Source organism: Cygnus olor, chromosome 2 (assembly GCF_009769625.2).
Source record: "Cygnus olor isolate bCygOlo1 chromosome 2, bCygOlo1.pri.v2, whole genome shotgun sequence".
Lineage (NCBI taxonomy): Eukaryota > Metazoa > Chordata > Aves > Anseriformes > Anatidae > Cygnus > Cygnus olor.
Window position 1 is genome coordinate 63775698 of NC_049170.1, and position 26238 is coordinate 63801935.

At 46.7% G+C, this 26238-nt stretch overlaps 2 protein-coding genes across 5 annotated transcripts in view; both read left to right on the forward strand.

Moving 5' to 3' along the window:
• SEPTIN7 (septin 7) overlaps window positions 1-4481 on the forward strand; it is an 81242-nt gene extending 76761 nt beyond the window's left edge. For all 4 annotated transcript variants that reach the window (XM_040545658.1, XM_040545657.1, XM_040545656.1 and 1 more), the window contains 3 exons: window positions 454-589; window positions 2774-2913; window positions 3463-4481. In XM_040545658.1, coding sequence (XP_040401592.1) covers window positions 454-589; window positions 2774-2913; window positions 3463-3502 — 316 coding nt within the window. In that variant the 3' untranslated portion in view covers window positions 3503-4481. The remainder of the gene's footprint in view (window positions 1-453; window positions 590-2773; window positions 2914-3462) is intronic.
• A 14672-nt stretch (window positions 4482-19153) lies between these two features.
• EEPD1 (endonuclease/exonuclease/phosphatase family domain containing 1) overlaps window positions 19154-26238 on the forward strand; it is a 107332-nt gene continuing 100247 nt past the window's right edge. The window contains exon 1 of the mRNA XM_040545664.1: window positions 19154-19227. The gene's annotated coding sequence lies outside the window, so the exon portion shown is untranslated. The remainder of the gene's footprint in view (window positions 19228-26238) is intronic.

Below are 26238 nucleotides of genomic sequence, written 5' to 3' on the forward strand. Positions count from 1 at the left end.
AAAATGGGACTTCTGTGTGAAACACTGTTAAAAATTTTTATTAATCTGTTCTACATAAAAGTTCTATCTATTGATTTTTATATATATTTGAACTGCAAAGAACAAGATGCCTGAAGATCACTTGGAAGATACTCATTTTTTTATTACTTGTAACTTTGATTTATTCCCTACCCATGACCAGGTTCTACCAAAGATATAAAGTCAAGAGCTTCTTTAACCTTAATGTAAGATAAATCGAAAGGGGGGGGGGGGGAGGGGGGAGATACTGTGTGAAATTTCCTTTTTGTAGGAAGCTTAACTTAACAGTTAATAAAATAATGCAAAATGAATTTAAGCTGTGTTATTTATCATAATGCTTCAGCATTTTTATCTTTTTTTTAGACAGATACCCAAATGTAACAGAAAGAAAAAAAAGTTTTTATTAGCTAACTACTTCTTCTGGATTTGTGGCAGGAGCCCGTTGGCACAGATGGAAGAGGAAAGGAGAGAGCATGTAGCCAAAATGAAAAAAATGGAAATGGAGATGGAACAGGTGTTTGAGATGAAAGTCAAAGAAAAAGTTCAGAAACTGAAGGACTCTGAAGCTGAGGTAATGAAAATGTCTTAAATAGGCTTGAAAGTGAACAAATACAAAGATGGCTCTTCTCTCCAAGACTTTCCAACATTTTATGTTTAAAGAAAACTCAGTTATTTTTCCCAGCTTCTTCTCTTTGCTGAAATGGTATAAGCACAAACTTCAAATGCAACTTTAATGTTCATATATAATGTTCATATACATTCTTGTTTTATTTTCACAATCACAGTATTTTAAAATACTCCTTAATTTTCTTACCCTCTCTTTCCCCTCTTCTTTGGAATATTTTATACCTGTTTTCTTACATTTGCTTAAAAAAGTTCTTCAGACTTTCATGTTTTACATCAGCTTATTTAGTAATAATAAATTGCTTTGTATACTGAAAAGGCATTTGAGGAACTTCTGATACAGTGTCTAAGGGATCGTCTAAATAAGAGTTACTGGATGAAGAAAGAGGCAGGCATATCTTCTTGGCACTGTTTTTGTGTCATTTGAACATACATAAATTTTATAGATATTTAACTCTAATTTCTGTCTCATCCAGGTGAATGGATTTTATTCACAGTGAAATTGTTTTTATGGGTTTCAAGCAGCCCTTGAAGTGTGCTCTTTTTAAGAGACTGGTATAAAATTATATTAAACTAGAAAATGGATTTAAAGTTTTGAGGAAGCAGCTTCTCTCAAGAAGCTTAATAGAAGAGTTTTAAAATAGTCAGTGTTCATAAAGATACAGTTTGGCTCCAAACTTGAGGGAAAGTGAGGAAATTTGGCAGGGTAGTTGAAATGCTTGCCAGTGTAGGCATTGTAAGGAACCATTGTATACTGAATCAGGTTGATGGCTTGCATTATTTTTTTCCTCTATTTTTTGTTCATCAAAAGAAGTCAATAGGTAAACAAAGGATATAAATACTAAGGTAGACCAGTCAGAAATTTGAGAGTTTTAAAGCTATGTGTTTTGTTTGGAACACAGTGTTTATTTAGGTACTGATGAACTTTTGCTTCCTTAATTTCTGTCTCAAATATTTTGAACTCATTTATAATTCTGGCTTCCACAATGTGCTGTGACAATAACTCCATAGATAAATTGTTATATGAAAAACAGGACAAAAAAAGGTCTTTTTTCATGTACTATCTCTTGACTTTTTTCACTGATGGCATCTTGTTGAATTGAATGAACAAGTAAAAACTGATAAGTTCTTTTTTCCCCCTTTCTTCATATATGACTTCGTAAACTCCATTGTATATCTTTATAAGTAGGCGGTAGACCATGCTGAGTTTGAAGTATATAAAGGCTTGTTAGGCATTGGAATGGGCTGACCAGGGAAGTGGTTGAGTCACCATCCCTGGAGGTCTTTAAAAGACGTTTAGATGTAGAGCTTAGTGATATGGTTTAGTGGAGGACTTGTTAGTGTTAGGTCAGAGGTTGGACTAGGTGATCTTGGAGGTCTCTTCCAACCTAGACGATTCTGTGATTCTGTGGAAAAAAAAAAAAGTAAAATCTGTTTTGAAGGGTTTGCATGAGATAAGGACTCGCAAGAGAGAAGAGGGAGTTTTAATGAACTCGTTTAGAAAAACTTGTTGCAGCACATGAATGGAATTACTTTTCCTCACAGTGTCTCCATTCTCGCATCCAGGGCATTTGATTGCCGGTCCCATCACCAGAAGCTTGCAGAAGAGACTTCTTAGGCAATACTGGCAGTGTAGACAATTCACTGCAGTAATACTACTAATAATTCATTTAATTAGTGAGTAAATTAATCCATTTAATAATGTTTTTCCAAACAGATCCTTAATGTAGTTAACACTATAGGATGAAATCAGTGTTTTTTTCCTCCACACAAAGTCAAAGCTGCTACATTATGTATTACTGATATTAAAATATTTTGTAATTTGCTTAAGGTTTGCATCAAATACCAACATTTCCTTGAGTTTCCTGTTGCTTGCCGCATGTAACTGCCTACAACTCTGGTTTGTGACTCAGGCAGCATTTGGGGAGTTTTCTGTAAGCTCTACAATGTGTTTATGGGATTTAATACACTTTTATATGTGTTTAATTATAATCATAACCTTAGAACTTTTGGTTTAAGAGTTACTTTCTCTGAAGAGAAACTAATACTATCTCACTTTAGTATAGTTGCTGATGTTTGTTGCTGCAGTGCTCTGTGTCCTTGCTGAGTCTGTTCATGACTTTTTCTATAGCTGCAGCGACGCCATGAGCAAATGAAAAAGAATTTGGAGGCACAACACAAAGAATTAGAGGAAAAGCGTCGCCAGTTTGAGGATGAGAAAGCGAACTGGGAAGCTCAGCAACGTATTTTGGAACAACAGAATTCCTCCAGGTAAATTGATTGTTAATCTGCAGTTCATAGTAAATGTTCTGTAGCTTCGTGTTAAAAGGAAATTTCCATAGTAATAATGGTCAGTGGTGTTTGACCACTATAGAAATTCACTTAAAATCCAAGAAAAAAAAATTAAACTGCAGTTAGCTACAGATGAACACCTCTCAAAAATACTGGGATTGTTATTAGCTTCGAAAGCAAGTTTTAATCTGGAAAAATGCTATATTCATACATAGCCAGATCTATCTAAAAAAAAAAGTTGTATTTGAAAGGTAGATTGTATCAGACTTCTGAAGGGTGGAGAGTTAAAGCTTCTAGAATTAAACTGATTAAGTCTCCTAGTCCACAGATGGGGTAATGTGATAAATGCACTGCTTGACTTCATGTACAAGTACTGTGAATATAATACATTTTCATACAGTCTATTGCAACCTGTAAGACTTGAGAAAATGCTTATTTAAAAAAAATCATAAAAAGTGATTTTAATAACATGTATTCAATGTTTGACAATGTTTTTTTTATTTTTTTTTGTTTTTAATATCATTGTAGAACCTTGGAAAAGAACAAGAAGAAAGGGAAGATATTTTAAATGCATCATTTTGACCACCAGTTATGTATTAGTTGCCAATATGCCAGCCTGGACATCAGTGTTTGTTGGATCCGTTTGACCAATTTTGCACCAGTTGTATCCATAGTAATGGATTTAACAGCATGACAAATTTTTGTTAATTTTGATGGAGAATGAGATGCCTTGAATTGTCTAGGGTGTTGTGTACTTGGAAAAATAACAGCTCTAAGTACCTTTTTTCCTTTTTTTTTAAACAGATGTCATTTTAATGCAAAAGAAAACATTTTACTGTTGTACAATCATGTTCTGGTGGTTTGACGGGTTACGGGATATTAAAAAATGCAAGGACTCAAGACGGTTTTTAGTGAGGACAAATTGCCATAATATGATGCAAACGATGCTTCTTTATTATTATAATACAAGAATTCCATTCAGTGCAGCTTATACAATAATGTAATTTAGTCTAACACAGTTGACCCTATTTTTGACACTTCCATTGTTTAAAAGTACACATGGAAAAACAAAAGTCATAGGCTTAAAGTGCACCTAAGCTTTTTATAACAACCCTTTTATGTTTTGGATTCTTTAAATATATGCTATTCTCATTTAGTAACTTCTTTAGCCTGAAGGATCTCATTACTGCTTCATTTTTGTAATAACGTTTAATTTAGATATTTTTCCATATATTGGCCCTCCTAAATAGAATATAGCTTCTTTCATATGGTAGGAACCAGTGAGTAAAACTTTCCTTTAACTCCCTTTTTACATTTTATGGTAAGTAGCAGGAAAACGCATTTATAGGTCATTTCTAGGCAAATTGTGGAGTTAATTACCAACCTGTTTCTACCTGTGTGCAGTCTTTCTTTATTTTACTAGAAATGGGAATATGGCCTCAAGAAAAAGTCACCATTTCGCATTTAGCTGTATTCATATACTGCATTTCTGTATTTTTTTTGTTTGTATTGTAAAAAGTCACATAATAAACAATGTTGTGATGTAATATGGTGCTGTGTCAGAAATTTTAAAGGAGTTGTGTAGCCAAGCACTTACTTGGGAAGTGCTTCAGCTTTCTCTTTCCCACTGGACTTGATTGACCTGTCTTTGAATTGCCTGAGGAATTAGTCTAAGGTACAGAAAATGCCTGTGTGTTGTTGAATTTAGTAAATCTTGAGTGTGTAGCTGGGGGGCCAACTGTGCTCTGCATTGGCAAAACAAGAATCTAGCTTGTCCAGAAGAGGGCACCAGCTGTCCACACGCTCCTACTGCATGTCAGACCTGCTCTAGGCCTAGGAATACTGCCTTTTGCATTGTCTTTTATGCCCTCTAGAAGCTTTTGTGTTATAATGCAGCTAGATGCACATATGTGCAGCCTCTTCAGGAATGTCTGTTAAGCTCATTGGCAAGCATTTGTTTTCTATCCTTTTATTTTGTTTTCAAAGTGAATTGAGACAGTTTTAGTAGTAGTAGTAGTCAGGAACTTGGTATTTAAAGAACAGAAAGAACAGTTGTAACTTCTTAAACTGTTGTGGACTCCTTATATCTTTTGTTTGCCCGCGAAACAATGAAGAACAGCTTTTTTTTTTTTTTTTTGCAGATGCCACTTGTATTATTCCTGCTACCATGCTTTCTTTTACGTGAATTATACTTACTGGAAATGTCATTTATTCATACAGCTTCCCAGTGAAGAGCTTTTCAGTAGTCTGTATAAAGGACTCCTTTTAAATACACTGCCTGTCTCTTTTAACAGGAGACACTGATCATCAATAAGTGGACATAGTTTTCCCTTTCAAATAAACAGAATTGCAAAATAATTGCAAAATCTGACATCTTTTAATATATCACAGCTCCTGTGTCTGCCCTGCCTGCCCTCTCAGGTTTCAGTGGAATTCGTGAAACTGAATGATGTAAAGAACAGGTAAAAGTTACTGCATGGAAAAGAAGCTGCAGTTCTGAATTGCTTTTAGGATTGGTCAAAGCTCTGGATTTGCTTTCTATGGAAATGGTTGTGCTTTAGCATTCCCATTTGTTCTGAAATAAGGATTTAATTTATCAGCAAATCATTTTAATTGTACTTGTTCTCTTTCTGTCCCCACCTTAAAACCACCCTCACCCAACCCCCCACATTTGGGGTAATCAGAAATGAGGTTATGCTCTGGTTAGGTCTCTTCTATGAGGGCATAAAATATTCTATAACATAGCTATTGTATTTGAATGGAAGTTTAGAGCATATGGAAATCGTGTTCTGAGTTGGTTTTGGAAATGGAACATTGTCCGTTTGGTGGAAGATGTGTGTCCCTTCTGAACTTGTTTCTTAAATGCTTGGATTTTTATGGTAAGTTTGGGCTTCACCAAAAGAGTATGGGTTTGCCAAAGTTAGAGTTTTTTCAGAGTTTCCACACTCTCGTAATAAATGGAAATAAATAAAATCAGCTTGAAAGAGTAACTGTGTAGCCAATAAAAAAATGTTTAAGCTGAAGAAGTATTATGACACAGCCCACTTTTTCTCCTACTGAATATATAATAATATAAACATTTTATTTCTGTAAATTAAAAACTCATTTTACTTAATAGCAACTTAAGTTTACTTATTTGTGTCGCAACTCAAAGTATCTGCAGCAGAGGCTTTGTGGGCTGATGTATAGTAGTTGGTCAGAAACCTATTGCATCCAGGTGACTTTTTCTCTTGCCTCCCTTAATGTGCTGTTAAACTTTACACACTGAACTAAGCACAATAAGGGGTATGAAAGAGCAGCTCTGTACATCACCTAGGTGTTTCTACAACAGTAATTGTTAGAGAATAATACAGTCTTCTGGCATGCATGTGGCTAGATAGTTTGCTACTCTTTTAGAACATCTCAATGCAGTGTTGATTGTGTTCTGTTAAGGTAGTGAGGAAGGGAAAATAATCACAGGGCCTGTCATGCATGGCACTGCAAACAGACCTGCTGAAAGTGGTGCTACACCAGCCCATATATTTATAATGTGCGTGCTATATATTTACTTTCATACAGGGGATAGATACGAAGATGTGTGTGCGTTACGAAAAAGCAAATAAAGACCGCAAACCTGGGGCTTACTTCTGATGTGAAATAGATTCCCATATTGGGTTGCTTATCTGGCTGCCCACGATTCCGGTTCAGCATCCTAAGTATCTGGGAGCTAATGTTCCTGCTTCCAGCATGAAATACTGATGTCCAGTTTAGATGGAGTGTCCTGGTTTCGACTGGAATAGAGTTGTCTTCCCGTAGGTGGTACAATGCTGCGTCCTGGATTTAGGATGAGAACAATGCTGTCCACACTGGTCTTGCAGTTGCTGCAGAGCAGTGCTTGCACAGAGCAAGGAGTTTCAGCTTCCAGAGGAGGCTGGGAGTGCACCAGGAGCTGGGAGGGGACGCAGCCAGGACAGCTGGCACGCACTGCCCACAGGGTTGTCCCACACCATACAGCAGTGGTGTGCTCAGCAATAAAACTGGGGGGACTGCCACTGCTCAGGGAATGGCAGGGCATCACTTGGTGGTGAGCAATTGCACTATGCATCACTTGCTTTGTATATTCCCTTATTATTTTCCCTTCTATTTCTGTCCCACTAAATTGTTTTTATCTCTACCCATGAGTTTTACTTTTTTCCCCCTGATTCTCTCCCCCATCCCACTGTGGGTTGGGGAGGAGGGGAGTAGGCGAATGGCTGTGTAGCGCCCAGCTGCCTGCCAGGTTAAACCACAACATGGAATGGTGTTGAGGGTTTCACTTTTCACAGCAGCTTTCCCATCTGGTAGTCATTGACCAGCTGGTGCCCTTTCTGATCCCTCAAAAGGCCACATGCTGTGCCTCTTGAGTTCAGGTGACCTCGTATCACTTGAGTACTCCTTGTGGGCATGCTGCTCAAGCAATACCAAAAACACTCCTCAATTTGACATCCTAGGGAGAGAGGTAATCTTCATAATATCCAGAAAAAGCATAACAAAGAGGTCCTTGTTTGAGAAGAGGGTTGGTTTGGTTTTGTTGATTCAAGAAACAACTCAGTCTGGCTTAAATACAAACAGCTTAAAACAGTGTTTTTAAAGGTTTCAATACAAATAAATCAATATGGGAATCAGGGACTGGGTGGGAGATTACCAGTTTATGCTTTGGAAGTAAGCAAAAGGTGTAGCCAAATCAGGTGTAGCTGTAACTGTGGAGCCAACCAGTATATTAAGGGTCCATCTTAGCTCACACAGTTCCTCCTTGGGTAGTGAGGGCAGGCTGTGTTATATGCCCAAGCTAAGGACGTGCTTTTCCTTGAGGGCTAGCTTTTGCATGCAATTCTTAAGTTTCTTGCCAGTTTAACCTTAATGTGTTCAAGCCTCTCTTAATACAGTTTACGTTCCTCCATTGCCAACATCTCAGTTTCCTGAGCTTGTGCTGTTTAAGGTTCATGAAAGGCAATTACTCCCTTCTCCAAAATCTGATCGTGCTTCATCCCATATCCTGTCGAGTAGCTTGTTCTGCTGGGTGGCTGGTAGGTTTGGTGGCCAGCCAGCATGCCAGCCTGCTGCTGGAACTGGGACCTGCTGTCGCTTCTCCTGAAATGAGCTACTCACATACCATCAGGAACTGAGCACTTCTGAAATTCTGCATTGCCTTGTCATTTTTCCCACCTCTGTCACATGGTTATTTCTCCAAGGGAATACTCAGCTGGTACTCTTGGATGCTTCCCATGGCTTTTATCCAGTCCCAAATGTTCCTCTTCAGAAATGTGCACTGTCTCCTGGTAAAAAACAGGAGAGGTAATCTTCAGAGGGTGCGAATGGGATTCCTCACCCACCTGGTGATTGTGGAGCAGCATCTTGTTCCACCATTACATTGTGCTGCTACGGGTTCTCCTAATTTTGGCCATGGCCAGCAGTGAGGAAGCACAGCACACACAAGGTCTTTTTTTTCCCTTCCTGTGGTCTCCAGGTTGTGTAACTCCAGCTGTGAGATCTGGGAGCCCAAACAATTCATCAGGGTCTGCCTTGGGGACCCCCAGGTGGCAGGAGGGGACCAGGGTCTGCAGAGCAGGCTGGGCAGCCAGCCAGAGATGCTGCCGAGGCACCCGCAGCTCTGCCCCGGTGAGCAGCTTTGTTTAATGCAAGTGCTAATAATCTGCTCTGTGTGCTGCGCTCTTCTAATGAGCTTTTAAAAGCAAATGACTGAGGGAACCGGGTTTCCAAGCGATATAATCAGAAGAAACTGCTGACAGACGCAGGGAAATAAGTAGAAATCTTCATCCATTTGCCTTGCGTTTGGGAGTGCAGCTCAAGTTCTCTCATCTTTCTGTAATGTATCACCTCGATGCTGGCATCCAGAGAGGTCTCTGAGGTGGCCACAATGCTTGTTTTGTGCAGCTAGAGCAGTTTTCTAATGAAGGCGATCATCTTGCAGCTTGTCCTGAGATAGATAGACTGCGTAAATCAAGATAAAACTTGTGGTTTTGATTTATTAAGAGAATATTATTCATCTGCCTTCTCTAATTCCCTCCTAGTCTGCTAGCAATAATCTCATGGAAGCCCAAGGAATGGAAAAAGCAGCTGTGTAGCAATGTCAGAGGCAGATTTTATAGTTTTTAAAGATTATTGATAGCCAAGAGGAACCTGTTTTCTACTGCCAAGAGCTTCTCATGAAGATATTAAAATAGTTTGTTCCTTCCATTTGGAAGCCACTGGATCACTTCTTCCTAAAGTGAAACATCCCCATGTTCTTGTGAGGTGAGTACAGATAAGCCACAGCAAGTACTTCTCAGGAGAGAAGTGGCACCCAATAATGTCTCATCCAGTGCCATGGCTTCAGCTCTTACACAGCCTGTCCCACACTAGTCACAGTGATGCTGTGTTTTGTGGACTGTGTGCTTGTCTTGCAAGGGCAGCATCATTTGCAGGGTGGCCACTGCCTTTTGGAGCAAGGGCTGCTCTGCTCCAGCCCCTCCCTTGCCCATCATTGTATGGGGCTGCAGCTTGCCCCCAGCTTTGCCCTGGTTTCAACCACTATGTGCCTGTCTGAAGCTGTCCTGATTTCCAGCAGCACAGCGGTAAATGAGGTTCTGAAGTCTCCACTGATCTGAATTTTGCTTATACTGGAAAAAGTGGTGTTAAAATCTGGAGACAATTTGGAACCACCATCCTCGTTCCGGCCAAAGCGGCCCTGCCCTTTGGGCATCAGCAAAGGTAAACCAGAGCCATGGCAGGGTGCAGGTGCTGATTTCTCACTAAGAGAAAGCCTGTGCTTTACGATGCAAGCCTGAAAACTGCCGACAGCCTTCAGGCTTCCACCTGACTAGCAAAGACCATTGAGAACTTGGACGAGTCACCTAAATCATTATTTTCTTTAGTTTTCCATATGAAAAAGAGAACAGATACTCTGTTCTCCATGCAAAAGCAAAAATGTCACCTTTCTCACAGGAGATGAGGTCAGGGGTGTCAGTACTAGTGAAATGGAAGCAGGTTTGGCCACAATCACCTGCTAGGGCATGAGCCTGTGCAGCTGTTTGCTCCTTGCCTTCACTCCCTGCTGCTGCTTGGTGTTTCTGTATCCTGTGTGGAGCTGAGAGCACAGTCCAAACACTTCTTAAACTCCAACAGGCTTGGGGCCATGACTACATCCCTGGGGAGCCTGTTGCAGTGTGTGACCACCATCTCAGTGAAGAACCTTTTCCTGGTATGTAACCTGCATGTCCCCCGTCACAGCTTGACAACATTCCCTCAGATCCTGTCACTGGTCACTAAGGAGAATAGATCGTCACCTGTCCCTCCATTCCCCCTCGTGAGGAAGCTGTAGACCATGATGAGGTCTCCCCTCAGCCTCCTCTTTTCCAGGCTGAACAGGCCAAGTGACCTCAGCCACTCCTCGTACGTCTTCCCCTCTAGGCCCTTCACCATCTTAATAGCCCTTCTCTGGACACTCTCCACCAGTTTTACGTCCTTTTTGTACTGTGGTGCCCAGAGCTGCACATAGTACTCCAGGTGAGGCCACACCAGCGCAGAGCAGAGTGGGACAATCGCTTCCCTCGACTGACTAGCAGTGCTGTGCTTGATGCACCCCAGGATACGGTTGGACCTCCTGGCTGCCAGGGCACACTGCTGGCTCACATTCAGCTTGCTATCAACCATCACCCCCAGATTCCTCTCTGCGGGGCTGCTCTCCAGCGTCTCGTCCCCCAGATGTGTATAAATATCTAAGGGGAGGGTGTCGAGAGGATGGAGCCGGTCTCTTTTCAGTAGCGCCCAGCGACAGAACGAGAGGCAACGGGCACAAACTGAAGCACAGGAGGTTCCGGCTCAGTATGAGGGGGCACGTCTTTACTGTGAGGGTGACAGAGCACTAGCACAGGTTGCCCAGAGAGGTTGTGGAGTCTCCTCCTCTGAAGATATTCAAAACCCGCCTGGATGCCATCCTGCGCAACGTGCTCTAGGTGATCCTTCTCAGCAAGAATGTTGGACTAGATGATCTTCAGAGGTCCCTTCCAACCCTGCCGATTCTGTGGCTCTGTGATGATTCTATGATGACACCACCACTTCAGGTAACCAAGAGATGCTGTTCATTTCTACCATCGTCCTGGGACAGCCAAGAGCTGACCACGTTCCTAATATTCTTAAAAAACCTCTTGAGTTCTCAAGCATGTTCCCACTTTATTGGGACAGTTTCCTTGTGCCCAGGCTCTTTATCACCATCCCAGGTGATAAGTTATTCTCCAGATTCTTGTTGTGTCCTCCTCAATGATCTCTTCAGGACGTCTCTGCTGCTCAGGTGTCCAGCTGCATGTCAAGGACAGCCCTGACTCCCAGGTGCAGTTCCAGGCAAGGCATTGAGGTCCTTCTGGTGGGGCGCAAGGCGTTGAGGGGCTGCTGGTGGGCTGCGAGTCTTTGAAGTTCAGCCATTGACCCGCGAGGGAGGTGCTGAAGACAGGAGGCGCTTGATACCTGTTTGACATCAGAGCAGCATCCCAGGAACAACAAGCATCTCCACGCCGGAGCAGCCGCAGACACCATGAGCCAGCCACGCCAGGAGCTGCCAGCGGAGGCCCCAAAAGAAGAGACCTGCACCATCTGCTTGGGCCCGCTGGCCGACGCAGCACGGCTGGACCCCTGCAGGCACTCCTTCTGCAGGGACTGCAGCCAGCCCTGGGCCACCCACAGAGCCACCTGCCCGCTCTGCTGCCGGCCCATCATTGCCATTGTGAGGCCGGTGCCGCGCCCCGTGTGGGAGGCCTTGGCCCGCTGGCCCCGGGGAAGGTTCCAGCGCAATGCGGGGCCGGGGCGGCGGCAGCAGCAGTGGTGTCCCTCCAACTACCGGTCCCGCAGCGTCTCGCCCAGGCGCAGGGACTGCAGCCCCTCCATGCCACGGCAGCTCATCCGCAGCTTCTCCTGGCACTGGGAGCAGGACGGGCGCAGACGGACCCGGTCCCACAGGACATCAACCCTGAGGATCCATCGTGGCTGCGCAGGGCCCAGCAGGAGGAGCCGGGGGCTGGTGACCATGCAGGCCGCCAGGCCAGGCCCGGCATTTAAGAATATATATATAAATCCTAAAAAGCAACCCAGATGGAAGTCATTTGGGGGATGGGAAATTATCATGGGATTGGGTCACTGGGTGAGGGCAGCAGCCATAAAGGTGACCATGCCCTAGCAGGAAAAAGGCTGACAGAAAAAGTCTCCTGATTCAACTCCCACGTAACTAAACAAGAAAAGAAGAGAGTAGCTATGTAACTCCATCCTGCCCTGAGACCTTACAGAAAACAGCCAGAAGTATGTTCAGATTTAATCAGATGGATTTCCTACACTTCGCATCTCCATCCTTACTGAGCAGGGAGCTCTGCTGGATTTTCTCTCCTGGTCCCCCAGATGGATGTTTTGTGTTGTGTCCTGGATCAGCACACCCAGCTCTGCCCTGCTGTCCCCTCCCCAGCACCATGACTGCGCCTGCAGCCAAAGCTCTCTTTGGGACGTGTAATTGATGGCTCTCTCCCCAGGGAAATTTGTGCCAGGGGGAACAGCGATCCAGCCTTGCTGCTGCATCAGCCGTGCCTGCAGAACAGCCCAGGCTGCATTGGTCTTGGTTCTTCCAGACCACCAAGCCACCCTCTCACAAAATATGAGCCCTTTCCCTTTCCCTTTCCCTTTCCAATACCAAGCTGTGACTGCTCTAATCCTCAATACTATGACCTAATTCTTCTGCAAATAAGGGCAGCAGTTCAACATCTGCTCCTAGTGTGTTTAGCTTAAGCACTTTTTATGGCTCTTTAAAAACGACAACAATAATAATAAACACTTCTGTCTCAGGTTTGGTTTCAGACCCCCAAGATTTGGTCAGCTTTTATCTTCATCATCCCAGAAGACTTTCACCTCGTACCAAGATGAGGGGAAATGGCCTCAAGTTGCACCAGGGAGGTTTAGGTTGGATATTAGGAGAAATTTCTTTACAGAAAGGGTTGTGTGGAGTTGGAATAGGCTGCCCAGAGAAGTGGTTGAGCCGCTGTCCCTGGAGGTCTTCAAAAAACATGTAGATGTAGAACTTAGTAGCATGGTTTAGTGGTGGACTTGTCAGTACTAGCTTAAAGGTTGGACCAGATGATCTAGAGGTCTTTTCCAACCTGAACGATTCTATGATTTTATGAAGAGGCACCAAAGCAGACGTGGCCCTTGAGTACCTACCTGGGCACTTCTGGAGACTTTGCTGATGCCTGCTTGCTGTGATAGCCGACCTATCTGCAATCCTGAGTGCAGTGAAGAAACTCTGCATGGAGGGAGTGTTTCACATGTCATGGTGTTTGCCAGGGTACAGTGGAAGATAAGCTGCTGAAAGCTGATTTAGAAGTACAGAAAGTTAAATGTTAGTGCCCTGACCGGAACATACAATACTTCCCCACCACTGACCAGGCTTATCAGGCTGCAAAAACTCAGAAATGACCAAAAGCCACCAAAGCCCAGGAAAACTAGTGTCTGCATGTATTTAAACAGCAGGTGGCAACATCCTCTACAGTATGAAATTCTACTGAAGTTCTCAAAGGGTTTATTTTCTTTCTCTTGGAGCTGAAGAAACAGCGGGTTCTGTTTGCAGCCCCTACATTTCTCAGGAGCAGCTTGCCAATGACTCCAAAGGAAAGCCTTTGGAAATGCAGTGGGCTGCAGTCCCCCTCTAGAGAAGGTGGTTTTTTTTTTTTTTTTTTCTGTTTTGTTTTTCCTGTTGGTCAAATGGTTTTCCCTGGAAACAGTCAGTGGTGTGTGAGGGCATGTGGGAATGCCTCCATGCACACTGACAAATGTTTTTCATACATGGCAGCTTTGACAAGGTTGGGGAAAGATGCAGAAAAAAAGCTTTCACTGAACACAAGGATGTTCATGTGTGTGTTTTAATGGCTTCTTAAATGCATGATTTGGAAAAACATCTGCAATTTCCCATACCCACACTTCCCTGCAGGGAAGTGCTTGGTGGCACCTCTCTCCTCCAGAACCTTCCTCCTCCTCCTCCTGCTCCTCTTCCTCAGTGAATTTCTTGTATTTCCTTTAACAGTGCGTTGATGGAGTTGCTACTACTGTTCTGTCTAGCTCCACCGTGAAATCTCAGCAACCTCACAAAGTACAGTTGTGTGGGCCTTGGCTTGCAAACAAAGCCCTTTAAACATGGATTCAAGCTTTGACCTGGAATCTCCTGGCACCATGTTGATGCCACAGTCCTTAGACCTGAGATATACGGGTTTCGTCAGCCTTGGCTCTCAGGCTTCCATGTTCATCGCCATCCTTGGGACCACAAATTTGTAATCAGCCCAGAGCTGATAGCTTGGGCATGACTTAGCCCCAGCATCTAGACAGGCATCTCGGACTAATCCTAAAAGGGAGAAGGCCAAAACTTTTTTAAATGGAAACTGCTTGAAGAAGCCTAAAATTAGGGCATTTGTGGCAAAAAAAGGGATCCAGGCAAAAGGGCCAGGGTCCATACAAGTGTGGTTTTAATAGTGTGATTTCTGATTACTCAAAGAACATCAGTTAAATTCTTCCACGTGCTACCTTCCCATTGTGTCTGTTGTTCTTCTGAAGCATCTCTATGGTACACTTCTCTGTCTCTGCCTAGCAAAACCAAAATGTCCTGGGTATGAAGGATGAGGAACAAGGTGATGTGCAAAAATTGGATGTTTAAAAACAATAATAATAAAAAGCCAACCAACCAACTCCCCTTCTGAATGCAGTGCAATTTTGCATGGCATGTCCAGATCTGGCAGTAGCTGCTAATGGTGAAGACGAGTTGCTGCACAGAATGGTGCAAAATCTACATAGTGAGCTTCAACTCCAAGAAAGCAGAGAATAATATTCCATAAAAGTACAGTCTGTAAATGCCATCTCATTTGGGGCACTGACGGACAACCCTGAGGTCCAGAGGTGAGGTTACATATTTTTTTAAACACACAAGAACTGACAAAATAAGTGAGGCTATTATGGACAAAGAAGCAGCCAGAAAATGAAGTCAGATTACAAGGTTTTGGTACAACAAAAGGTCATCTCTGTAGCTATACAGACAGTAAAGGCTAGCCCAGAAAGTCCTGAAAATTCCCAAAGAGACGAAGAGGATTTAAAGGTTACTAAAATATTTCTGTGCATAAAGATGGGTGGTCAGCAGTAAATGCCTCAAAGCCCAGCAGATGACATTTGAAAGTGGTGAGGAGACCAGCTTCTTAAATCGCAACATAATTCAAGTAGCAAAGTTCATTGTGGGCACTGGCAACAAAAATGCTTCCAATTTATTTTTCATCTTGTGCTCTTGCAGTGGCTGTCATCCTGGGACGGGATTCGCGTTACTCTTCAGTTAGTTTTCCATTTGCCTCAAACTTTTCCTTTTAAAACACGCTCTCGAAGTTAATGTTGTTCTTGTAAATACCAGGTTGATGTCTGCCAATCTTTTCATCTATGAGGACAATCCCTAGCCACGTGGAGCTGTGGTAATACAGCTGCATGGAGAAGGATGCAAATAAACATTCCCATTTACTTAGAAATTAAATATTCCATGACAATAAAAGGCACGAGCTCAACACCTGCTGCTTCCTACTTGACGATTTCAGTTCCTCTTCCACATGCTCTTCCTGCACCAGCATTCAAAACCTGTGGCCCCGGTGGTAGCTGTGGCTCCATCTGGACTGACTTGACGGTCGTGTTTTGGAGGAACTGGACTGGCTCTGGGCTTATCTGAGACAACCTGTGCCGTGCATGTCCCTGTGACTGGCTGGGCTGCACAGGCACTTCTGGGGCTGAGAGGGCTGGCCTGTGTCTTCGCAAAGCTGCTGTCTGTCAATTGTCTGCTTAAATGGAGATGCTGTGTGTTTGTGGGGGGATATAAAAGCTCCCCTGGTTCCATGCCGTGATGCGGGTGGATGCTCTGTAGCACCAGGAGCTCCCAAACCCTATCGGTGCAGGGAGGGAGCAGCTCATGGCAGAGCAGAAGGCACATTGTGTGGGGGCTCAGCAGGACGTGGCTGTGCTACTTTTATTCCACGTGCTGCTTTCCGCGAAGGTGGCAGCTAAACCCACCAGTTTAGCTCGGGGGGCTCCAGCTCCATGAGGCGTCCCAGCGCAAACCGCTCAGGCTGGAAGGGTCACAGCGCAGGTGTTCAGACCCATCAGCATCCGCCAGCCCCGTCCTGGCACATTTACAGCAAAGCCTCAGAGCGGCATTTGTGCCTAATTCCTGCAGAAAGGCAGCTCCGCTGCCAGCTGTTACAACTCCACTGACCTAATTCGGGAGCTGGGGACCAGCATGTGCCGTCCCTGCTCATCATCCCACACCAGCAGCCCGGCTATGGTGTCCCTGCAGCATCCTTTGGGTCCTGGGTCATTGCTGTTGTGGTTGTGCCTTTGTGGGGCAGTGGGGCCTCAATTTGTGGCTGGCTGCTGTGGGCACGCAGCCGGCAGCATCCTGCCCTGCTGAGCCCCGTGGGATGGGCACAGCGTGGGGCTCAGTGCTGGGGGTGCTGAGCTGGTTTGCTGCACCATGAGCTGGGTTTTAGGGGATGGCTGCCTTCAGATAGGGGGGATTTTGGGCAGGGATGTTAAATCCCTGTGGGTCGCCTGAGAGCAGGGTCAGAGATGGGCAGGAGGTGATGCACCGCAGCCTGGCAAGCAAGTGGAAATTTTGCTGATCAGCATGGTTTTCTCCTTCTCAGGGGCCCCAGTAGAGAGGCAGTGGTGTGGGAATGGGGAGGCTGGGCTTGGGGTGCCAAGAGCTACTGGAGGTCTGTCTCCCCATCACTTACTCACTGTTTTTTTGCCAGCTCTGCATCTGGCTGGGTCAAGAGCCTGACTCTGGGTGCAGGTGCACAGGCTTGTGCAGAAAGGGCCACAGACAGCCTTCAGATATTGTTTATCAGAAAAATAACCATGATTTTGCATTTTGTCCTCAACCCACATTCACTGTCCTTCCTGATCTTATCAGCTTCTGTTTACTAGGCCGGTTCCAAGCACCCAGGGCTGGCTCCAACCCCAGAGCGCAAACCATGCAGAGCGACACCGCGGCTGGGTCCATGCCATGTAGGAACTCAGCTCGGACATCCTGGCCATGGGCCCACCAACGTTCCTGGCTCAGGGGGTCCTCAAGCAATCTGCTCATGCTGCAGAGGCACCAGCTTTTCTGTCTGAAACACCAGGACAGGAAGGCAAAAACACTTCCTCGGACAAAAGCTTGCAAGATTTCTGAATGGACAGCACTGCAAAATTATGTGGTGGGTGCTCAGCACATGGTGCCCATGGAAGAGGTGACACCTGGCAGGGGGGATGGCCCTCCACCAGGTTCCCGAATGACTTCAGTTCCCAGCCAGCCTTAGCCAAATAAGCAGTGAAACAACTGTGTTGCAGCTTCCATGTTTCTGTGAACCCCTCATTACCTACGGAGATGGTGGGTTCATTGTTGGGTGCTGGACACTGACCAAAGTCTCCATCCTTTGAGCGGAGATGATGCCTCACACAAAGCCTCCTGTGCCACTGCTTTCGGCGTAGTAAAGATGAGGGTTGCTTCCTCGGGCCCAGCAAGGAGCACAAAGCAACTAGTTGCACAGTGTTGGGAGGCTGATTTATTAGTGCTGAACTTCTCTTTAACCTCACAGAGGAAGTGCTTGGCCCCTGTCCGAGCCGGGGAAGGTAGCAGGGCTGGAGCCAAGGACACAGCAGGATGAACTCCGTGTTCTTGGCAGCTCTGGGTCTTGAGCTACTACCTCAGGGAGTCATCAGCCTGTGACAAACGTATCTGAAATGCAGTCACCAGCTAACCCTAGTGCGAAGCAAGCAGCATCTGTGGTTACCTGCCCTTGGGTTCAGAGGCAGGTCTGCTTTCCACAGCTGGCACCAATGCAGTAGATGTAGGGCCTGCATTCTGCAGCTGGCTCAGGAGAAGGAGGCTCTTAAAACCTCTAGTTTGGTGTCTCTTTCTCTGGCTGATGCCTCATCCCACAGGGCAAAAAAAAGGTGTCTGAGACTCCAGCAACAGGGAGGTAGCACCCCAGCCACCTCGGTGCATCGCTCACCCTGCCTGCAGAGCAGTGCCCAAGCCCTAACTGGGGTATTTCTCCCTGCTGTCACAGGATGGGGAGGCGAGGAGAGCCCTAGCAAGGATACCTGAGGGCCATGAATGTGCCCAGGTCTAGGGCTGGGATGGTTTTGGGGTAGAAACCTTATGAGCTTCCCCAAAACCTCAGCTTGGTTCCAATTTCTGCTGAAATACAGTGGGATCTGGGTGCCTTGGAAAGCTCAGCATGGCTCCGGAGGCAGATCCCTGTTTGAGCGTTGGTGATCCCATCCCAAAACAGACAAGAAGGGAAATTCCTGCCTGGAGGACCCAGGATTGAGAGCTGGGCTGGGGACACAGCCCCACTCTGTGCTTTGATGTGGGGTCAGCAGTGTTGGCCCCAGCTATCTTAACTAGTGGGAAAGGACAGGAGAAGCCAAACACCTTTACAAAAACCCATCGACATACCATGTAGTGTCGGCTCGCTGTCCTCTGGGGACAGCTGCTGCGGAAAGCCCTCACCCTCCGTCTCAGCGAGCCACTCTCACCACACCGCCATGAGCCAGGCAGGAGGAACACCACAGGAAGGAATCGTACATTAGGGAGCGGCACCCTTCCCGCTTAATTTTAGCAGCAGACAGTGGTGTTTATGGGAATTTCTTCCTCCTACATGGTCCTGTTGATTGCCTGTTGGTCACTGGCAGCAGATGGGTGCGGGTATGCTCCCCGAGGATGCTCTCTCTGGGCAGGCATGGTAAAGCAAGCACTGATTTATGATGGCTCAGGCCCTGCTGGGAGGCTAACATGCTGTTCCAGGCCATGCATCTTCCTTAGTGTTTAATGGCATAGCTTGTTTAATTAGCACACCTGCTCAGTGGTGGGAAATGGCCGGATGGCACTCCCAAGCCTTGTACATCACCTCTCCTGGATAGAACAGAGCAGAGCTGTGCAAGCTCTGGAAACACACCTACAACTGCACAGGATAAAGCAGAAAAGGCTCAGGCTCATCCCCAACCCCAAAGATCCCAGCACCTTCCTGGAGTGGTAGCTGTGAGTGATTGCTGACCCCCATCAGCTGGGATGTAATCCCCAGCAGCTGCCAATTGTATGGCTCAGGTTATATTGGGAACCAGAGGCTGTTATTTTGTGGCTGTGTTTCTGCTCTGTTCTGTGTGTTGTTGCAGTGGTGACCTCAGGAGAGAAGTGATCTCAGGAGAGAGATTTCCAGCATCTGAGGGCAGGAGTGGCAGGTAAGCCCTTCTAAGTGAGGGAGAAAAGGAAGGTTTTAGACCTAAATTGTTGCCTCTCGTATTCATTCCATATAGCCTAAGAAGCTAAATTTTACGTGCTGAGATTCGAGCCCTTCTTTGACAAAGATTTTGGGTGTAAGGTGGTTCATCAGAGCCCCTCACACAGTGTGTTTTACCTCCTAAATGTATCTGGGGGCTGCTGTCCCTGTAATGGAAACCAAAGTACAAGCGGGTCGTAGGGCTTGGTGGTGAAAAGAAGAAGCAAGTTCTAGGGTTTTAAATGCCTGCTGCAGGGCAGCTGGTGTGTAGCTCTGTGTGGAGTAAAATGGTGTGTTTGGGAGGGAGAGGTGCTGTGAGATGTTCAGTGGCTGTCCAAAAAAGCATTGCAGCTAGCAGTAAAGAACAATAGTTTACTGATGGTGAGAGGGGCTGAAATTAATTGTTCAAAAAGTAGCCTTGGGGGATGGATGGGTGGTTTCTTAATGTGCCAAACCACACTGAGGAATGTGGCTTTGCTGGAGAGCCGCTTGAGGTGGGTCTGGCAGCACTCCTGACCCTGGGGTATGCAAGGAGCTGCATACCCATACACGCACTGCTGTGCAGCTGAACAGGGAAAGCCAAGAGTTCATCTGCCCTGATGGCCTGGTTCATGTGTTGGGGTTGGAACTGGGTGATATGTAAGGTCCCTTCCAACCCAAACCACACCATAATTCCATGTGGGCATGGCACTAAGGGACATGGTCTAGTGGTGGGACTTGGCAGGTCAGGCTGGTGGTTGAACATGATGACTGTGAAGGTCTCTTCCAACCTAGGTGGTTCTACGTGGCTGCTTAACTCCTGGCCCGTGGCACAAGTGGCTTTCTGCATTCTGGAGCCTTCTGTAGTTTTTCCTCCTCCCAGTAAAAGAAGAGCTTCCAGCACAGCAATTTGAATGGCAAAGGGTGGGTGGTTCTCAGGGCATTGCTGTGCTTGCTGACCTGCTTCTGCTGGACCAGTGCAAACGGCTCCTCATGGGCTGTCCCCTCCTTCTGACTCTGCAGGCTTGGCCATCCCTTTTGTCCTTGTAAAAACAAAATGAACCAAAGCTGTGCACAGCCCCAGGGGAGCAGGGGATGGGTACCTCCCTGTTGATTCAGCATCCCAGCGATGCTCAGAAGAAGGCAGATGTTGCTAATCCAAGCCCTGTCATCTCCACCAAACCTTATCCGAGACCTTCTCCTCATGGTCAGGAGGTGGAGGTTTAATTTCCAGCTCTGCTCTCAATCTTCTGGAGCTGTATTGACTGGTTGAACCTGAAGGTGGGATTTTGGGGTGAATGTCATCCACACCAGCACTGCTATCTGTGCTCCTTGTTGTTCTTCCCTGGACAGATCGCATGGGGAAGATGCGGTCATGTCTTCATGCCATGAATTGCAGAATGCCTGTGTAATTCCTGCCGTGTCCAGCACAAAGGAGCCTCTAGCCCGTCTGAGCCTCTGGATGTAGGCAGTTGTGTTGGCACTGATGGCTCTGTCCCCTTGGCCACTGAGATTTTCATTCACTGGACTTACGTACAGCTCCGGACACCGGTTTTGGGTTGTGGTGTTGATTTGCTTTTACAAGAGTGACAAGTAACAGCTGCTGCTGGTGCTGTGCAGAGGAGGAAGCTGTCTTCTTGTGCTGCCTTCAAGGGCAGAGAGGGGAGCAGCAGTTTTTCACACCAACATTGCAATGGCAAAACGTGCTGCTGCAGTAGGCGATGCTCCTGTGCCTTCCCTGCTGGCTGGAGGGGAATGGCGAGCTCCTGGCGGCCAGCTCTTCATCCCCAAATCTGTCTGAATGAAAAGGCGATGCAGGACTTCAAAGTCCCCATGCTGAGGTCAGTCACCGTCTGACTGAGCGGGCAATGGAAGGAGCTGCCCTGGGCCTGCTCTGCGAGGTGTGAGCAAACGTTGCCTCACCAGCCAGGACAAGCCCCCCAGGGCCACTGCTGTCCCCAGCCCTGGGCTGCAGATGACCCCACACCCTTCTCTTGGGGCAATGACAGCAAAGCTAGCCAAAAAAATCAGTCTTGTCTAGGCAAGGATCAGTCTTTCCTCATCTGCCCTGCTCACTGCCTTCTGGCATCACGCCTTTCTCACAAGTGAGCTGCGCAGACTTGTTTTTCAGCAAACACTGGCGTTTTGTAATTTTTTGGCAAGTGAGGTGAGTCCTTTGCAGTCATCTGAACTTTGCGTTTCTTTAAGCAATTGACAGCTGTGTCCTTTGGAGGGGTCACTTGTCTGAGCCTGCTGGAGCAGAGAAGAGCCATGGGGTGGGTACTGGCCTTCCTGCTCTCCTCTCCACCTGAGCATTGGCTGGCCACGGGTGATGCAAGGTGGGCTTAGCTTCGCTCTGTTTGCTTACCGAGTCAATGAACCTGGTATCTCCTCTGACTTCTGGGGCAACCTTTTACAATGGAGGCGGGTTTTGCTCAGAGGGAGTGCCTGAATGGCACCATTTGGAGAAAAGCGGTGGCTTTGTTCAGGTCATCAGACCCAGCACCCTGACGAGCCTCAAGCAGCTGCCTCTGCCATCAGAGTGTTGGCTGACTGCTGGTGGTCCTTTATCATGCCACCTGAACCAAAATGCTGTCAGTCACCTTCTGGTAGGAGTACAGCAATGGCTCCTTGGCATATCGAGGTGCCACCGGCCATGGAGGGAGGAAGACAGTGGTGTTCCCAGAGAAAGCACTGTGCAGAGGTGTCAGGATGCTGCAAGTGCCTGCTCATTGCAAGCCTCTTCCAAGTGCTGAGCTGTTGTAAAGTCAAAGGTGAGCTGCAAGTCACTGCAAGACGGAATACCTGACAGGTAGTCTAGTGTTTTTGTGCTCTTGTTGAAGCTGAGTAGGGGTCCATCAGGATTTTTGAGCAGTGTGTGTGTCCCTTGCTGCAGTGAAGCCATACAAAGTCCTCACCCTGATGTCCCTGTTCCAGGGGGCTTGGTCACATACATCACCCATTCGGGGGGGGGGGTTTCGGGAGCAGCGTGTGAACCAGAGGGCACTGCCATCCTGTGGGCAGAGGTGTGACTCACAGCTCACTAACATCTTTATCCACAAGATGGAAATAGCAGCTAGCGCAAGGGTGGTCATTACCTACAGATGCATAAATAACTGCTGATGTTGTTGAGCACCATTGCTACTTCTCCACCTAATGAAGGCATGGTAGCAGGCAGCTTTTGGACCTTGCTGTTTCACCCCAAACACAGCTGCATCTGCTAAACAACAGCTCCCAGGCAAGACTCCTGTTGGCTTGAAGTTTATACCTAGTGCAGCCCTGACTGTAATGACTTCTGGGCTTCAAATGAAAGACAAAGGCATTAGGAGGCAGAAGGCCCTGCCGTATGGCAAGCCCTGCAGCTTTAGAGGTGTGATACACCTTGCAGAATGGTGAGAGCCTCGTTTGCCTTGTGGGCAGAGCAGGCCTGCTTGGTGGGTGGATGGCTGCGTGCTCTTCAGCCCAAATTCTCCACACCTGTTTTTTTCTGCTCTGTGATAACATCTTTCTGCTTACAAAAGGAATTTTAACAATTGCCAGAGAGGCCAAACTCTCAAACTTCATCAAGCTGAGGGGCAAGGAAGCTGCAGCAGTGGTTCAGAGGCAGGAGACAGCAGCTGGTTTCCTTGATTTCCCTGCAGTTTGGTGATGGAGGAGTTACATGGCCCATTCTGGTTGGACCAAGATCTTTGGGGACTCCCTCTTACAGCCCAGCTTGACTGCAGAGACCGACCTGGGGGTTACCTCATCTGGATGAAAAGTGAAAAATGAAAGATGGGCTGCCTCAGCTATTGCTGGGCTGCTTGGCTGATTTGCATGCCAAGGGGATGTCGGGCTTCCCAAAAATACTTCCGGTGCATCTCAGCAGGGAAATGAAACCTTCCTCAGATGCCTATGCTTCCACACGTGCACGTACACACACATGTGCATCTCCTGCTGACTACAGCAGCCAGTGATGCAGCTGCCCTTGCTGGGTAAAGTAGAGTTTAGGGGCAAGCCCAAATCTCAGCTTTCCACCATGCCTCCTGACTCCAGATCTCTGTATGCCACTAATGGAACTCCTGGGTTTGCAAAAATAAAATAATAATAAAAAAACCAGCTCTGCTTCTGCTTGATGGGGAAGTTGGAGTTTCTGTTCTTATACTGAGGGGGCTGGCAAGTTGTGATCCCACTTTGAAAGCTTTGCTGCCCGCCTTCCCTTTATCTAGTGAGGATGTATCAAGCTGTAGCCCAATATGTAGTAGTAAATTTGTAGTACATGTGGCTGGATCAGCAGCGACAGGCTAGCTAGCATTCTCACTTGTCCTTTGTGCATAATTTACTATTTTATTTCCAGTCTGAACCTTTCTCCTTCTTCACTCTACTTTCCCCCATCCTGAGTCCCATAAAGCCCTTTGCCCATGTCTCCCTGCCTTGGCTTTGCCTTGACAAATGCTGTTTACTCTATCACTCCAATTTGCTGACTTGTTCACAAAGCCATTATGCCCTGCAGCATGCTCCACAGCCAAAACCTAGTCTGGGGGGCTTCTAGAAACCCTTCTGCAAAAAGAGAGGGGAAGGTGGGGCACATCTGCTCACCTCCAGCCCCCCGCATGAGCGTGCAGGCAGCTGGCATACACCAACCTGTGGATAATCCTGTCAGGGAGAGTGGGCCCCATGTGTAATCCCATGGCAAAAACAAGTGACTGTGGTTTGGGAAGAAAAGACAAGTGGGTATTACCATCGTCCCTCACAAGCAGAGTCACCAGCAACACACTGTGCTGTTTGCTACTTCACCAGAGTGCTGCTTCAGTGTCTCCGGCCTCCTAGAGTGGAAATACTCACATGATTTACAGAAAAAGACACAACAAGTTGGGGGGGGGGGGGGGAGGGGAAGACAACAAAACAAATGCTCTGATGCACCTGGGATGCTTGTGGCTGCAGTGGTAGTAGCAATAGCCCACCCAAGTTTTATCCTCAGCCCACATCAGCCTGTAGATGCTGGGACACATTCCCCATCACAAGCTGATGTTGGGAGCATGGAGGAGGTTGCCCAGGCCATCATCAGGGCCCTTGGACTTGAAGGGATTACAATTCTCACCTCATCCATGCCTGAGATCCCTGTAGTGAACAGAGACCTGACGTTCTTGCAATAACCCTGAGAGCTTGTTGCCCTTGGTCTGAAGTAAAGTCAGTGGGTCAGCTGTGGATGATAAACAAGCTGTTCAGAAGATAAAAGTGCCATTTGGTGGCTGGCCAGAGCGTTATTTAACATTTATGTGGGGAAAGTTCAGCCCTGCAGAAGGTTTTGGTGAAGTGCCACCAGTCTTTCTGGGACCGGAGCCGCTTTTGTGTCAATAGTCCAGGGATGGCCAGGCCTGAGGAGCTTGGCCACTGGCTCTGCCTGCAAAGAAGGTTTTCTCTGAGTTTGGGCAGCTCTGAAGGACTGAGTCAGAATTAGTGAAGCACTGGAGCTGGAAACATCATGTGGGGGAGCAAAGGCCCTTCTGAGCTGAATAGAGGTGCGAAGGGAAGGTTATGTTACTGCAAGCTTGCATTTCAGGAGTCCTTATTTCAGAAACTGTGCTACCTGCCTGAGCAATAAATTAGGAGTGCACCAGCACCTTGTAAGGAATATCCACATATATCCTTACCTTTACTACTATTATCCTCTGTAGTTACTAACCACATGTAGCTCTGCAGCAGCGGGGATGCTGCAGGAGAACAGAGGCACATCTCACAGCTGGAGAAGCCTGCAGGAAGGATGGTAACGAAGGGTTAGTAATTCCCATCTCCTGAGTCTCCATCCTGTGCTCTGCATGGCAGACCCCCCTGCTGGCTGCTGCTCTAAAGCAAGAGCAGCTGTTGCATTGCAAAATGGTCACTGCTGCTATTTTTGTATGTGTTTTTCCAACCAGTTTTTACTTTTCTGGGTATTTGCTCCTTGTATGATCTTGCTGTTTAGCCAGTGATGAGGATGAAGGTAAGAAAAGGTAAAATGCTCAGTTTTTCCATTTGGGTAACCAACTGGAGGCACCCTGCAAGGATCTTGCTTTTTCAAAACATCAAACACCCTCTGAAACTTTGATCTTTTTGCAGTGTTTAATCTGGGCACCCCTAGAAAGGCATCATCTTAAATCATTGATTTATTTTGAAAACAAAGGCCAAGATGTGGCAGCTGGCAGCAGGCAGGGTGACCAGCACAAGGCCACAGAGCCCCTACATCTTCGCTGCTGTTTTGGCCTTCTCCGTGCTCTTCTCCACCAGCTGTTGCAAGGAGGGGTGGAGGTGGGGGAAGTAGATTTAATCCATTTAATCTCATGTCCCTGCTCAGAGCAGTTCTCCATGACCATGACTTGCTCTTGCCTGAAGGGAAAGCTGTGCAGTGAAGGGATTTTGGGTCTGTGTGTAGGTTCCCTGCAAGGTGGGATGCAAGCTTGTGTTGGGAGGGAAGCACCCCTGTGCAAAGCCTCCCCAGCTGCTGCTCGTGGCAAAAAGTTACCCTAGGAGCCAGGTTGTGATGCCTCTTCCAGAGCACCCGTAACTGATGGAGAGATCTCCTGAACATGATTCCTGCTCGGTGTTGTGCTTGGTGAGCTCACACAGACTTTTTTTCCCCTGCCCTGACCCTATGTTTTTTTGCCCTCCCCATGGGCAGCACACCCCTGCATTCCAGTTGTGTTCTCCTTTTCTCTCTCCAGAGCTGTGCACAAAGTCTGTCTTGTTTCCTCAGGACAAAGAGGCTAAAGTTCCTCAGCCACAGACATACAGTCTCTGCCAAATTCAGCTTGTCCCTAGCTGATATTTCTACCACTGGGCCTGGGCTGGTTCACAAGCCAAGGCTTCCATGTAGGCTTTGGTCCTGGAGGACTTCAGTTTCCTCTTTGTGCCTTGGAGGGAGGGAATAAAACCCCATCTTCTGAGTGCCATCCCATACAGAGCTACGTTTGGGGGATAGAGACAGGTGGGCAGCAAGTTTCTAAGCTCCGGGAAAGGGTTTGGGAAGCACAAAGCA